At 45.8% G+C, this 14449-nt stretch overlaps 1 protein-coding gene across 2 annotated transcripts in view; it reads right to left on the reverse strand.

Moving 5' to 3' along the window:
* Positions 1–1159: 1159 nt before the first annotated feature.
* The window catches only part of DNTT (DNA nucleotidylexotransferase), a 35374-nt gene continuing 22084 nt past the window's right edge, over positions 1160–14449 (reverse strand). The window contains exons 8-11 of one of the 2 annotated variants that reach the window (XM_019939864.3): positions 14147–14255; positions 10335–10580; positions 3479–3559; positions 1160–1582 (exon numbers count right to left, since the gene is read on the reverse strand). In XM_019939864.3, the coding sequence (XP_019795423.1) occupies positions 1496–1582; positions 3479–3559; positions 10335–10580; positions 14147–14255 (523 nt within the window). In that variant the 3' untranslated portion in view covers positions 1160–1495. Of the gene's footprint in view, positions 1583–3478; positions 3563–10334; positions 10581–14146; positions 14256–14449 lie in introns of both variants that reach the window. The other variant, XM_019939863.3, reaches the window with a different exon arrangement.

The raw sequence follows: 14449 nt of genomic DNA on the forward strand, positions 1-14449 counted from the left end.
AGGATTTATCAGGATTAAAAGAGATGCTTTATAGGAAGAGAAAAGAATGTAAAAGAAACTAAACATGTAACTGTCTGAAGTAGCTCGTATTCATGGGCCCAATTCCTCACCCTCCCTGCATTCATGCCCTTTGCGATACATCCCATTGTGACAAAGCATAACGCCCCATCTCTGGAGGCTTAGCTACGTGACCGGCTTCAGCCACTGGATATTAACAGACATGGAAAGAGTCTTGAAAAGCACATGCACGCTGGGGTTTGCTTGCTCTCTTGTCTCCGCTGTCATCGTTGAGAAGGAGAGGGCCAGGTTAGCCCGCAGGTCCCTGGAGTAGGAGGATGGACCCGAGGAGCAGAGCCCCGCCTAGCTCAGCCAAACCCCCAGGCTGTGTACAGATCTGTGTTGCTTTAAGCCACTGAGTTTTGGGGTAGTTTGAATTTGGGGCAATACTAGCTCATATATACCCCACCCCCAGGTTCCAGCACCAGGAAGGGAAGGAGACTCCTTCCCTGTGCCCAGGGCGGGGCATCAAGCTTCTCTATGGGGTCCTGGATCTCGCCATCTCCTCTCCTCTGAGGGGGCTGGAAGGAAAGGGCAAGGATCGTTGTGAGGCCTCCCAGCTCTCCAGCAGGCTGAGGACACAGAAGCAGCTGGAACAGATGGCCTTTCGTGACTCTTCAAGGCATGGAGTCGATGCCTTCCTAGAGAAGGCATGACGTCCAAATGGGTCTGCAGCCTGGGAGTTCCAAAGGCTGCCTCCGTTCCCTTGGGTGCCCTGAGATGAAGAGGGCAAGAGAGATCATCTCCCTGAGAGAGACTCAGAGATGGTGGTTTAGGAAATTGTGCTTCCTTCTGAGTGAAAGCAGTGAGAATACATCCCATATGTGGCCTTGTGCCAGGACACCAAGGGACACAGCTCCAGGTGACAGGGGAGGAGCAGGCTTTGACCTGAGCTGAGAGTCAGGACTCAGTCCCCCTCCTCCAAAAGCTCCAGGAGGGACGCACAACCCTCTCTAGAATCTCTCATCTTCTGATTAAACCTATTTTGCCCCTGAAGGTAAACCTGAAACTCTTTATTCTTTCATTTTCTTACATTTTTGTTTAAGAATAGTTTAAAATATTTGAGTGAAAAACAAAAGACTCCACCATCTTGTGTTCTCCTATTTTTATTGGAAATATACAGAATTTCAGCTACATTGTGGGCATAGTGGGCTTTGATGAGCTTTCCTGAGAACAAGCCACCAATTACAACACTGTTTTTGTGGCAAATGCATTGTGAATCCTAAGTAACAGTCCCACAAATGGCCTATTAGAGCATAAACCATTACCAGGTGGGGCATGATCATGTTTCCCAAACTATTTATTTCTAGAAGCAATCTGCATTTCAGTAAGATGTAAAGAATCCCAAACTTTCCTAAAGCATCTTTCATTATAATATGAAGCATAATTTATCTAACCTGAAAAAAAAAAAACCAGAAAAGAAGTCGACCACTTTTTCCTAAGCATTTCTTTCCCATGGTTCGATGTAATCCAATCCCAGATGTGCAAAGATTTCTTCTTCACTTCCTGCTTTGAGAAACATCCTCTGAAAGCATAACAAGACATGTGTGCATTCAGATATTTTTGTTAAGCATCTCGATGCTGACACAGTGAAAATATAACTTGTAGAACTGTTTTGTCAAATCACTGCCAAAACACATTACCCTGCTTCTGAGGATAGAAATTCATCTTACCTGACTTCCGTACTTTTTGTATTTTCCCACCCCCCAAAACTTAATAAATTAAGGTAAAAGGATGACAGCCTTACATATTCAACTAGAGGCATTTGGTATTCTTCCTACGGATCTGTAGTTCTTAACCACGTTGCTCATTAGAACTACCTGAAGGAGTTTTTTTAAAAAAATGTTGAAAACTGAGCTATACCCCAGTCCAATGAAGTCAGAAGCTCGGAGAGGTCTTGTCCTCCATCTGTTTAAGGGGGCTGGGAAATTCTCCTGTGCAGTCAGAATTACGTACTGCTGCCATTGGTAAGGAGGAACGATGATTATAGGATACTTGTGTATGCTGGGGCCTCCTCCTGGCCTTCCACCCCTGCCCCACTCCCGCCAGGCTCCCACTGCATGATCTCTGTTAGAGCAAGCACCACTTCTCCTCCAGCCCTTCTTGTTATAGCACAGCGTTGGGCCTGTAGGAGGCACTCGCTTATGTTGAACTATTTGTTACGTGTCAATTTGTAAGTCTTCCTACATCGTGTTATGTGAAGCTGTCTCCACTCACATGCTAGACCACTGAGGCTTTCCTGCCAGCATCCACAGCCCTCTCTTATGACGGCAGCACCTTGATTTTTCTTTGGGAAACCACTCCTCCCTACTCTCAGTCTCTGAGGGTCAGGTGGGGCTAATCCCACCTCCAAGGAGGGGCACATGACCCAAGCCTGGCCAATAAGAGCCATGGAAAAGGGTTCAGGGATTGGCACATGGCCCAGGCCTGGCCAGTGAACATCAGCTAGGGCTCTTGCTGGAACTATTAGGAAGGAAGCTCTTTTCTGAAGGGGTAGCTAAGCTAGAAGGATGGAATTCATAGGAATACGCTGCCTGAGAGTGAAACCAACACTGAGGGAAATTTGCATGATCACCTTGATACAGCCACACCTGAAGTCCATATTATCCCAGATGCTACAGTATATAAGCCAAATTCTTTTCTTTTTTTTGCCATTTCCATTTTGTATTGGGTTTCTGACACTTGTGAGACAGCTCTAACTAAATACACCTCATTTAGACTATAAGCTCCTAAAGGGTAAAAGCCATTACTTCCAGTTATTTTGTGTCTTCTTCCTCCTCGGAGCTCTGTTTAGTGTCTTTGATCACCATAGGAAGAGTAGATCTTGGCACTTGTGGACTTAGTTGAATATTTAACTCTTCCTAATTCATACAGTAATCTATCATTTTGCTGAGGCAGCATTTGGACTACTGCAAGGCTAGCATACTAAGTGAGTCTCAGCTGGTGTGTGAGTCTAGCTGACTGCTCATCTACATCTCAGGGCAGCTCTGTTGCTCTCCTTCTTGCAGTGGACTCTCATTAATGACCTATATGATCACTCAAAATGCTGATTCTCACTGCATCTGAGGGGTACTTGAGTGATATTTGTGATTTGGGGGGATCCTTAGTTTTCTTTGGAGTTACTCATTGCAGTTACCACGGATATACCAAACTCAATTAATATTCACTGTTGGACTGGTTCTAGGGGCCCAACTAGCCCATCATCTTTGAGTCCAAAGCCTCTGAGGTGCATTCTGGGCCAGGTGGGGGCTATGCTCCCATCAGGATCTTTCCAGCTGCCCTCAACTGTGATCTGTGCGGACAGGGCACTCGGGGCAGAGGAAACTGAACCTGGACACTAAAATTAGTTCTGGAAAAGCACTCAGGGAGCCAGCCTTGGTGATGAGGATCAAAGAGGCCCATCTCAGGGAGACAGCTCCACCTTGGTCTTGTCATATAGAGCGTGGTTATCCAGCACCATCTTCCGGTCGTGTGTAGCATAGCGCCGGAGGTCTCTCTCAAACTGCTGGATAAGAAATAATTAAAATAAATTACTATCAGGACTTCCCTGGTGGAGCAGTGGTTAAGACTCTGCGCTCCCAATGCAGGGGGCCCGACTTCGATCCCTGGTCAGGGAACTAGATCCCACATGCATGCCACATCTAAGGACCCCACGTGCTGCAACTAGGGAGCCCGCCTGCCGCAACTAAGAACCAATGCAACCAAATACATAAATAAATTTTTTTAAATAAATAAATAAATTACTATCAAGTCTAGAATGTCTTCGGTATTATGTGTTTAGAGATATTTAAATCCCAATACAGGAAGTCCCCTATATACAAACGAGTTCCGTTCCGAGAGCACATTCGTAAGTCCAATTTGTTCGGTAAGTCCAGCAAAGTTAGCCTAGGTACGCAACTAACACCGTCGGCTATATAGTACTGTACTGTAATAGGCTTATAATACTTTTCACACAAATAATACAAAGAAAACAAACACGAAAAATAAAACATTTAAAATCTTACAGTACAGTACCTTGAAAAGTACAGTAGTACAGGACAACAGCTGGCATACAGGGGCTGGCATCGAGTGAACAGGCAAGAAGAGTTACTGACTGGAGGAGGGAGAGGAGGTGGGAGATGGTAGAGCTGAAGGATCGTCAGCAAGAGGAGACAGAGGGCAGGCTGCGATTTCACTCATGCCTGACGCTGATGGCTCAGGTTCTGGTTCCTTGCTGGAACCAGATGCACGTTTGCATCTTTGAAAGTTCACAGTTTGAAGGTTAGTATGTAGAGGACTTACTGTAATGAAATGTCTACCTCCACTAAACATTCTCCAAGCAATTTTCTCCCCCAGGGCAACAGTCTACGATGACAAAGCTCCAAGCTCACATGCACACACTAGACTGTAAGCTCTGTGAAAAAAGGAACCTGATTTGTTCTGTTCATAACCATATTTCCTCCTCAAATGACGCCTAGCACATAGAGGTACAGCAAATATTTGCTGAATGAATAAATGAGGATTGTGAGGATCGTGTCCAAAATAATACCTGGTCCAGAGTAAATGCTGGATAAATAATACTTGGTGTTGTTTTTTTATTTGGAATATCACTCATATAAAAGAGGATGAGGGGTTAGGAGACCCAGATTCCAGCCTGGATTTTGTTCCTGTCTGGCTGTGCATCTCTCTGCAAGTCACCCAGCCTCTCTGAATCTCGGTTCAGAGGGTGGAGGAAGTGCATGAGTAAGGTCCCCTCTGGCTGTAACATCCTCTCATACGAGATTCTGTAAAACTGATGGTCTGAGCCACCTGCCCCAGAGTAGCATCTCCTATGATCAGGGTGAGCTCGGAGGCTCCAGGGAGCAAAACCTGCAGCCTTAGATAGAGGACAGGGAAACCCTGGAAAAGGAGGACAATGAATGAAGTTGTCGTTGAGGTTAATTTTCCTAAGAAGCACAGATCTAGAAATGTTGTCCTTTCCATGTGGGATTAGGGAGCAAGGAGGGAATCATTGCGCCCTCTAGTGGCGAGTATGGGAAAGCTGGCAGGGACTGGGAACTGCCCTTCCTCACCTGGCTGTGTGAAGACAGACTTTCCAGCCAGAAGTTCTTTATAAGGGAGTGGAAGAGAAACTATGGCTGTGGAAGAATCAGGGTGAAGCAGATTCTGGGTGCAGTAGCTGCTGGCCTGTGAAAGTACAGGAGTGTTGCTTAGCACACGGCCTCCTACAGTCCTGGGCCACTTGCCTCCTGTCCCCCCAGCACTTAGAGCAACGGCTCCTCACACTGGGCGTGGGGGGAGGCTGGAGAGGATGGGGTAACAGGTGCAGTGAGAAGCCCTCCTTGGCTCCGCAGTTCTGTGTGGTGAGAGATCTATGCCTGGACTCCTCTGCTAAATCCTCAGGAGCATTTTTCCATATTCTGTCAGGAATTATAATGATGTCTTCCATTTGAAGGGTAATCATATTGACTCAACCAATATTTATTGAGCACCTACTATGTGACAGGTGTGTTCTGGATGCTTGGACTATAACAGAGAACAAAACAATGATGTCTGCCTTGGTGAGGCTTGGATTCAACAGGGGACACAAATAAGACACAGTAACAGCATAAGTAAATTACATGATATGTTAAAAGGTCATGCTGCGTACAGTGCAGGCCTCATAAAGGAGGTAGGATCTGAGCAAGGACTCGCCCAAGGTGAAGGAGCTAGCCAAGTGGACTCTGGGAAGAGCACACCGTGCAGAGGGAACAGCTAGAACAGAGGCCTTAGGGAGGGGCGAGCCTGCCTGGTTAGGGAGAGAGCAGTGGGGAGGAGTTCAGAGAGATGAGGGTGTGGGGAGACCATGCAGGGTCTCGTGGCCACTGGAAGGCCTTTACTCTGCGTTGAATGCGGAGCCCCTGCCAGGTTTTGAGCAGGAGAGTGACCCGATCTGACTTATGTTATGACAGGATCACTCGGCTGTAGGGGGCAAGATACCAGTCAGAACAGCTGTGTTCATAATCCGGGCAATGATATCCTAGTTAATGTTTATGGAGAGCTTACCCTGTGCTGGGTGCTGGGCTGATTTCTTGCTTTATATTAATTTCTGATCTACTCTATTATCACTAGTATTTAACAGCTTCTAAAAGAGTCTAACAATACTTCTAAAAGAACAGTATTAAGTATACAATTAGCCTCAGAATTGTGTTAAGATGAAGGCACTGTCTAATTAATCCTCATTACAATCCCGTGAGGTTGGTACTGTTATTAGTCCCATTTTTCAGATGAAGAAAGGAGGCCCAGAGAACCTAAGTAATTTACCCAAGGCCACACAGCCAATGATGGAGCTAGGACTCAGACTCCTGAATCCCAAAGCTCAGGTTCTTTACCCTGGACAGTTCTGCCTTCTGCTTTACAAGCTCTTTAGTTTCTCTCAACAACCCTGTGAGATAGGCAGGGCAAGGATGGTGTCTTTTGTTTCAGATAAAGAAAACTGAACATCGAGCAGGGTCAGTGATACTACAGTCTGGCTGTATCACTGGTCACAACACACTTCAGAGGTTGGCCCGTGCGTGCTGCATACAGTTGTGCAAGTTGTGCACTGCAAAACTCTAGAGGGCGCCATTCACTGTGTAGTCTTTGTAAATACGCATGTTTCTTATGACAATTTTCTGGGAAATGGCAGTAAGGTATTTTAAGGAAGAGATGCTTTTTAAAGTTGGCGAAAGGGGGCCATTTGGGCTAGTAAAGAGGCTGGGGTAGCCTAGGCATCTAGCCACCATTGTCCATGTGTTTCCGGAGGAGAGAGTGTACCTCCTCTAGCACCTGACACAAACGTGGACAATACTCTTGAAGGAATCTCAGCCAATAAAGTCATGCTGACAAACGGCACATCTAGTTTGATGAAATATGATTCAGAGGAAAACAAAAGCTTCTTTTTTTTTTTTTAAACTAATGAAGTCCATACCCAGTCCAGAAATTGCACTGTACTTGGATGGTTCTAGAAAAACCTCAGCTTAATGTGTCCCAGTGGATGCATCCTACTCAAGAAATCTTTAGGGCACAAGATCCAAAGGAAACTTTGTCAGCTTAGTAGATGAGACAACCTGGTAACTTAATGACCCCAAACTGGGGTGAGATTAATAGGTGAAGTGGCTTAAGAACATTTCCCAGGTGCTGAAATCTTTGGGTTAAAAGGTGAAATTAAATTTCTCACCTACAAAATTTTAGACCAGACCTAAACCTGGTCACCCACCAACATGTATCCACCTGGGGACAAAACACATCGCGTTCAGCGGTCACATAAGCGGGGGCGTAAAGATGGTAACACAAGTAGCTACCGTTTGCTGAGCCCTTACCACGTTTAAACACATGCATCTCATTTAACCGGATGGCAAACTTGGGAGGTGGGCGCCACTATTATCCACAATATAGATGGGGCAACTAGGACTTGAAGAGGTTATAATTTGTTTAAAGTCACCCAGCTAAAAAGTGGGAGAGCTTAGTGCTCTGTTAGTGCCCCGCAGAGCCAATAACAGTAATTTCTGAGGACTCTGAGAAAAGAGAATAAAATGTGCTGAAGAGATGCCCATGTTCAAAACAAAGTGAACAAAGAACAACCATCTCTGCCAACGAGTCCTGACTGGCATGACCCTGTATAACGCTGGGCTTCTTTTTGGAACTCTCCCCTTTCCCAACAGACTGTTCCCAGAGATGTATGTCTATCAAACAAAGCGCATTTATGATGTATTGTTTCATCAGCTTTCCTAATTTTAATGAATGAAAGATGCCAGCCAACGTTTTTGATTAGGGTAAGAAGCTCTAGTGCTGAGATCCTGTGCTGAAATGATTCCGGCTGAAAGCAAACACACCTGACATTTAACTCAAGGTTGAGGACAATTAATTTCTACGTCATTTATCATATAAAATCCTTTAACGACTCATGTCACTCAAAGCAACAGCCAACTACATGGGAAAACAGTGTGGGGTGTTAGCTGGGAGGGTGGAGCACAAGCTAATGGGACGAATCTCGGGCGCCATGTCTATGAATATCACATGATGGGAGCTGGGAGCTGCCACTCGGCGAGCACTGGCCCCGTGCCTGGCGTGGTGCTGGGGGCTTCGCCAGCTTCATCTCACTGGATCTCTGCAACCCAGGGAGGTAGAGGCATTTTTGCCCTGACTTTCCTGATGGGAAAACTAAGTCTCAGAGGACATGGGGAACTTGACGGAGATCACCTAGCTCGCAAGAGTCAGAGCAGGGGCTTGTGACCAGGTCTGGGATGAGCCACACTGTGCCCTTAGCCACCAGACTGCTTTCTCTGCTTCCACGGTTCTCATACTTTAGCTGCGTCACCTGCAGGGTTCTTTCAAACACAAATTGCTGGGCTCTTCCCCCAGAGTTTCTGATTCAGAAGGTCTGAGGTGGGGTGGAGAATTTACATGTCTACCCTGTTCCCAGGTAAGACTGATGCTGCTGGTCAGGGGATCTCATTTTTTTTTTTTCTTTGTGTGTGTGTGTTTTCAAAGCCTATGCAAGCCTTAACTTCTAGGTGGTATTGCTTCCTCTGTATGCAGTCACCCAAGTCCTACTGATTATACCACCTAAATAAGACTTGAGAGTCTTTCTTCATCTGCCCTTCCCAGCCATTACTTTAATTTAGATCTTTCTCATCCTTATCTAGACTATTGTGTTAACCTCCTAGTCTAACTCAGTAGATGATTCAGATCATTTAAATAGTTTCCCTGTTACCTATAGGTTAAACTGTAAGATCCTCAACATTTATAATCCATCCCCACATTCTATTACCTGCCCACTTCCATATTGTATTACATTATAAATCCCTTGAGCGTGGGGACCAGTATCTTTGTATTCCTTATATTGTGAACATAATAACTGCTCAGCCAATAGTTGTTGACTTAATGAAGTAGGCAGGCTCTTGGCTTGGCAGTTAACTATACTTCTCTAGAATTAAAATGAATTACTCTGTGTAGTAGGAATAAGAAGATTCTTTTATTTTCATATATTAATAATTCACACATTATTATTTCATGGTAGTAATGTCATACATTCCTCCAGTAATATTAATTTGAATTAATATGATTTTAAGCTATTACATGCAGCTGTTCTGAGTTCCTGTAGAATTGTCTTTTTTTTTTTTTTTCCCAGAAGGGAATTAATAGAATTGCGACATAACAAGAGCAGAAACACTTGGCTTTGGACATCCGTTGTGGTACAAAATAAAAAATTAGCAGTCATTGACTCCTTGTTAGAAACTTGACTCCTAGTCAAAGATTTATAAACTTTACCTTGTGTAAATAAGTCTGTAATCATAATCATTTATGATGCTCAGAATATACCAATGATTCATGAGCCACTCTAAGGGAATCGTGTAACTGGTATAAATCCGTACTTGGTTTTGTTTTAATTTGCAACTTTTCTTCTTAAAGTCTTTTTTAATCTAAAGTTTTGATGGGTACATTGAAACACGGTAAAAATTATTGACAGTTGTGACATTATTTTTAACAAAAATGTTTACATCATAAAAACAAGTTTCTTAGACTTATTAGAAGGGTAAGATTTCATGACAGATGAAATATTTAAGATATGCTTCATTTAATATATCAGTAAGTTTCACTAACTACATATTTTGTGTTAATTCATTTATTTTTTTAAATTGAGGTATAGTTCACATACAGTAAAATTTACTGTTTTGTAGTGTACAATTCAGTGGCTTTTAGTATATTTATGAAGTTGTCCAACTATCACCAATCTGTAATTACAGAACATTTTTATCACCCCAAAAGAAATCCATGCTTGTTAGCAGTCACTTCCTTTTCTTCTCCACCTTACCCCTGGCAACCACTAATTTACTTTCTGTCTCTATGGGTTTACCAATTCTGGAGATTTCATATGGATTTATACAATATGTGGCCTTTTGTGTCTTGGCTTCTTTCTTTTTTGTGTGTGTCATATTTTTTTTAATGTTCATTTATTTATTTATTTTCTTATTAGTCATCCATTTTATACACATCAGTGTATACATGTCAATCCCAATCTCCCAGTTCAGAGGGGATCTCATTTTGAGAATAACTGTTCTAAATGCATCTGTCTCAGGTGACCATGTGCAGGTGGAATGCCCTGGTTTAGAGATTTCTGGCCACTTCCCTCTCTCCTGTCCACCCCCTCCCCCTTCCTTGTCCATCTCCCCCCCATCCCCACCCCCACTGCCATTGTCTCTCCCCTGGTCCCAGGTAGACCCAGTCTACCTCTTCTGGAAAGCTAAGACCATCCCACGGATACAGGTAGCGCTTACCCGGGAGCCAGTCCAGCCCAGCAGGGCAAAGGCATATTGCTCGTAGGGGCACATGACCAGGTCCACACGGATGGCCTTCCAGGTCTTTCCTTCCTGTTGGGTGGACTTGTCACTGTCCACTCTCTGATGGTGCAATTTTAAAATCAGAAAGCATTTTTGAAAATGATCTAAAGCATCCACTTGTCTGCTTGGCCCCTTGAACTTTTCAAATGTCGACTCCACAAGGTCACAGTATAAAAGTAATCCCTGAAAATAAGCAGAAAGACATCAGGAAGAGTCCCTGATGCAGAGGGTCAGAGATTTCATATTGGGCTCTTAATGAACGCTCTTAAAGAAAGCTTTGCAGATTTAAGCAAAACGTGGGTGCGTTTTGTCCTTGCCTTGTGAGCCCACCTGGCGACACTAGCAGAGGGAGCCATGGAGTGGGTGTGTTACACTCCCTCTGCAGCAGAGGAACTTAGCGATTAGAGGGGCCAAGCCAAGGCCACTTCATGGCAAAGCTGCCAGAGAATCTACGCCCGCAAGGTCTGACGGCTGACCAGCGTTCACAAACGTGCCGCATTCCCTTAAGTACAAACCAGCTGTGAACAAAAAGCCGTGCCGTTTCTATGCGGTTGTTGAGTTTTAGTGTCCCTGCATAAAATACTGATGACTAGGTCTACTTGGCCCCAAAGTTTGTGGCTCAGGCTCAGCCGCGTTGGGGCCTGATGACTCACTCTTTCTAGGGAGCACTTTGAGACTGTTGCTCTGCCTGCCTTGGAGACTCAGACAAAATTGGTGGCACGTCACCGAACGTCGCCTAGTCAGAAAGTTACGCCCAGCAAGCTGCCATCCTCCAATTTATCTGCTCCGTGGGACTTCCTCACGGCACAGGGCAGATGTGGGGTAGGGAAAGGCAGAGCTATGCAACTAACTGCTGAATCTGAGTATCAACTACAAGAGCAAATAACCTGAAAATAATCTAGTCATAGCTATTAGGGTGTATGTTCTGTTCTCGGATTCTTTAGGTCAGACATTCTCAAATATTATCATCAGACGCATTTGGAAGGTTTGTTAAAGCACGGTTTGGGAGGTCCTGTCCCCGGAGTGATTCGTGCGGGGGCGGGGCGGGGGGGGGAGATGAATGTGCATTTCTAATAAGTTTCCAGGTGGTGCTGATGCTTCTGATCTAGGGACCACAGTTGGAGCATCACTCGTTCCATTTGCTATTGTTATTAGAAGCACTTGGCATTTCCTGCGCAATCCACCCCCACCCCCAAGAGACATTGTTTCAATTCAACTTAACACTTTGAGAAGGGGATGCTTTTCCTTTTGCTGATCTCAGAAGAGGGAACACTTGGCCCTTCAGTGCCTCTCCCAGAAAAGGCATGAGGAAGAACCGGCGCCGTCTGAAGCTGGGGTGGGGAGTGGGGGGTTGTGGGGCAGCGCTGATGTCAGGAAGAGCCTCTGGTGCAGGAGGCAGGTGTTGCCCTAGGCAAATCTAACAACCACCTCCGGGAAGACACAATTCTGCTTTTTAATGAAACTTACTAAGATTAGTCAATATCACAACCTTTCGTGTCAATTTCAATTATGTAAATCTGAAAAGCGAGCTATTAAAATATCAAAACAGTCTTACTTTGAAGCCAAGTTTGTAACTTCCCTCCCCCCTTTAAAAAAATTCACAAAGCTGGCTTCCTAAAAGTTGTAAACTGTGTTTGCACTATTGCCACGTGGTGGTGACACTTTGGCTGGTCATAGACACACGGGCCACCCACCAGGCAGGAACCCAAACTACACCCAGCCAGCCCTCCCCTCTTTGGGGTGAATTGCTGGTGGCCAGTGGAGTCTTCTGGATGGCACTCTCCCCCCAAGATCAGTATTTCCAAGCTCTTTTCCTCCCCTTCTCCCACGGAGAGGTCTTCTACAAGGCCCACATGTAGATTCATCTGATAGGCAACTGAAAACCATACCCATTGGCTGTTCATTCGTTCTGCAGGTGTTTTAAAACATCGTATGTGTATATGCGTGTGTTGTGTAAGCATGTGCTCGAGTGTGCCTGCATGAGATATAATCATTTTAATCTGGAAAGTGCAGATTTTGGTAAGAAAGGCAGGGGTGGGGAGTGAGGTAGAGGTGGAAGTTAACCATGATTCACAACAGAGGTGCTGGGGGCAGGCGTGGGGCTGCAGGGGTGTGGACAGAGTGGGTGCCCAATTGTCAGCAAGGGAGAGGGAACAGCTGCTCGCGTTCTCCCCTGGGTCCCCTCACCCCGCACAGTGCCTGGCTCTCCGGCAGAGTTCAGTATACAGTCGTGCAGGAGAGATCATGACTACAGCCACTGTTTAATAGGCATTTATCAAGCCCTGCACTAATTCTCTCAGTTAATCCTGCCATTAAGAAATGAGAGAGGCTTGCTATCCCTGTTTCACAGATGAGGAAAGAGAAGCTAGGAGAGAGTCTCAGCTCCTACAGCCCGTACATGGCAGGGTTGTGCTTTTAAAATTCTAAATCTAAAACCCGCGTGCTTAACCTCTGCCTCCACCAGTGTCTGCCCATCTCTTTGCTTGGGGACCAGCAGTACGGCTGCCTGGCGGCCGAAGACAGACCAATGAAAATGAGGCTTCTTGTCCCCATCTCCCAACCCCATCCCATGTCGTGCTGGAACAGTCTCAGAGCGTGGGGAGGGTGGTGACTGTCTACCAAGGTCAAATAGGTCCACCCTTGCCAGAGCCCCTGATGGGGGTGCAGGCAGCCCTGTCTCCACCCAGGCCGTGGCTGGCAGAGCCCCTCAGGGTGCCGTCTGTCCATGAGAATCTTTAAGCTTTCCTGCTCGAGTGGAGAAGTAGGGCCAGCCTAGGCTCGGCTGACTCTTTCTCGTCCGGCATTCCCCTGGCTCAGCCTATGATGCTCACGCTCAGAGCTCCTGGCTGTCTGGATCCCCGCTCCTGAGAGAGGGGCCTCGTGGGTGAATTTGGATCTGGTTCCAAAGTTGGGTCTTCAATTCTGGTACTCCTGGCACCAGAGTCGTGTGTTTCTTAGACTAACTGTATCTGAGGTCTTCTTTCTCCTGTGTGTCAGGGAGATCTGTCCACACCCAGAAGATGCTAAATCACTCAGGAGAAATGAGGCTGTGCTGGAAAAACACCAGCCCCAGCCTCCTCAAGCCTTCCAGGCCTACGGGCTCCGGGAAGGGCCCTCTGGTCTCCTCAGCGCTCTCACTGGGGTTGGGCAGGAGTCAGGGCCCTGCAGGTGGCTCTGGCCACAGGGTCATCCTTAGTTCCCTCCACTGGGCAATATGCGGCCTGGGGCAAATCCGATCTCAGTGGGTGGGGGCTCCTGAGCCATGACCTCTGCTGGGCCCAGCTTACCCTCATTAGCTCACTTCTTCCCATCTCAGCACAAAGTCAAGGTGGTTATTGACCAGCATAGAGTTCAAGGCAACCCCAACACCTCTTGGGCTGATTTTATCCTAGTCTTAGCCCCACCCCTAAGCTTGCTCTACCCTGGTTCACACCTCCCAGGTCTTCTCAGCACACGCTGTTCATTTTGTTTAGGGCTCTGATGCCTCCGCACATCCAGCACAGAGACAAGCCGCCCTCGGCCCCTTTGGTAACAGGACGAGTGTGTATATACAAGCTCACAACCCGGACTCTAGGACCCAAAGCAGGTACGTCTCGCTGCATGTCACTGGCACTGTGTAAGCTGTTGCCAACAACTAAGAATCAGTTAGATGATCGTTACACATTTCCAAGGTCAATAGTGTGCCGAATCCAACGGCATTAACATAATTCTTGAGTGCCCAAACATCTACTTATGATCTTTCTTCTTACCTTTCTTTCCCATAAGTTTATCACTTTCGGCAAAAGTTGTTGCTCTTCATCCTCTGTTGATCCTGGGCTGGTAATTAAAAAATCTACATCATGCCCAGTCTTCTTACGCCTGATTTTAAAAATTGTATAAAATTGAAATGAATTAGATTTTTAGCTCTCAATTTAAAAAAGCCACCTGGGTTTCTATGCCCCATGCTTAAGGTTTGCAACACAAAATGCTCATGATGTATCTTTTAAACAAAAGATCCTTGGTTACACAACTCTCCTCCTTGCAAAATAAATTTATGACACAGAAAAATTAAA

This window comes from Tursiops truncatus, chromosome 16, assembly GCF_011762595.2.
Source record: "Tursiops truncatus isolate mTurTru1 chromosome 16, mTurTru1.mat.Y, whole genome shotgun sequence".
Classification (NCBI taxonomy): Eukaryota; Metazoa; Chordata; class Mammalia; order Artiodactyla; family Delphinidae; genus Tursiops; species Tursiops truncatus.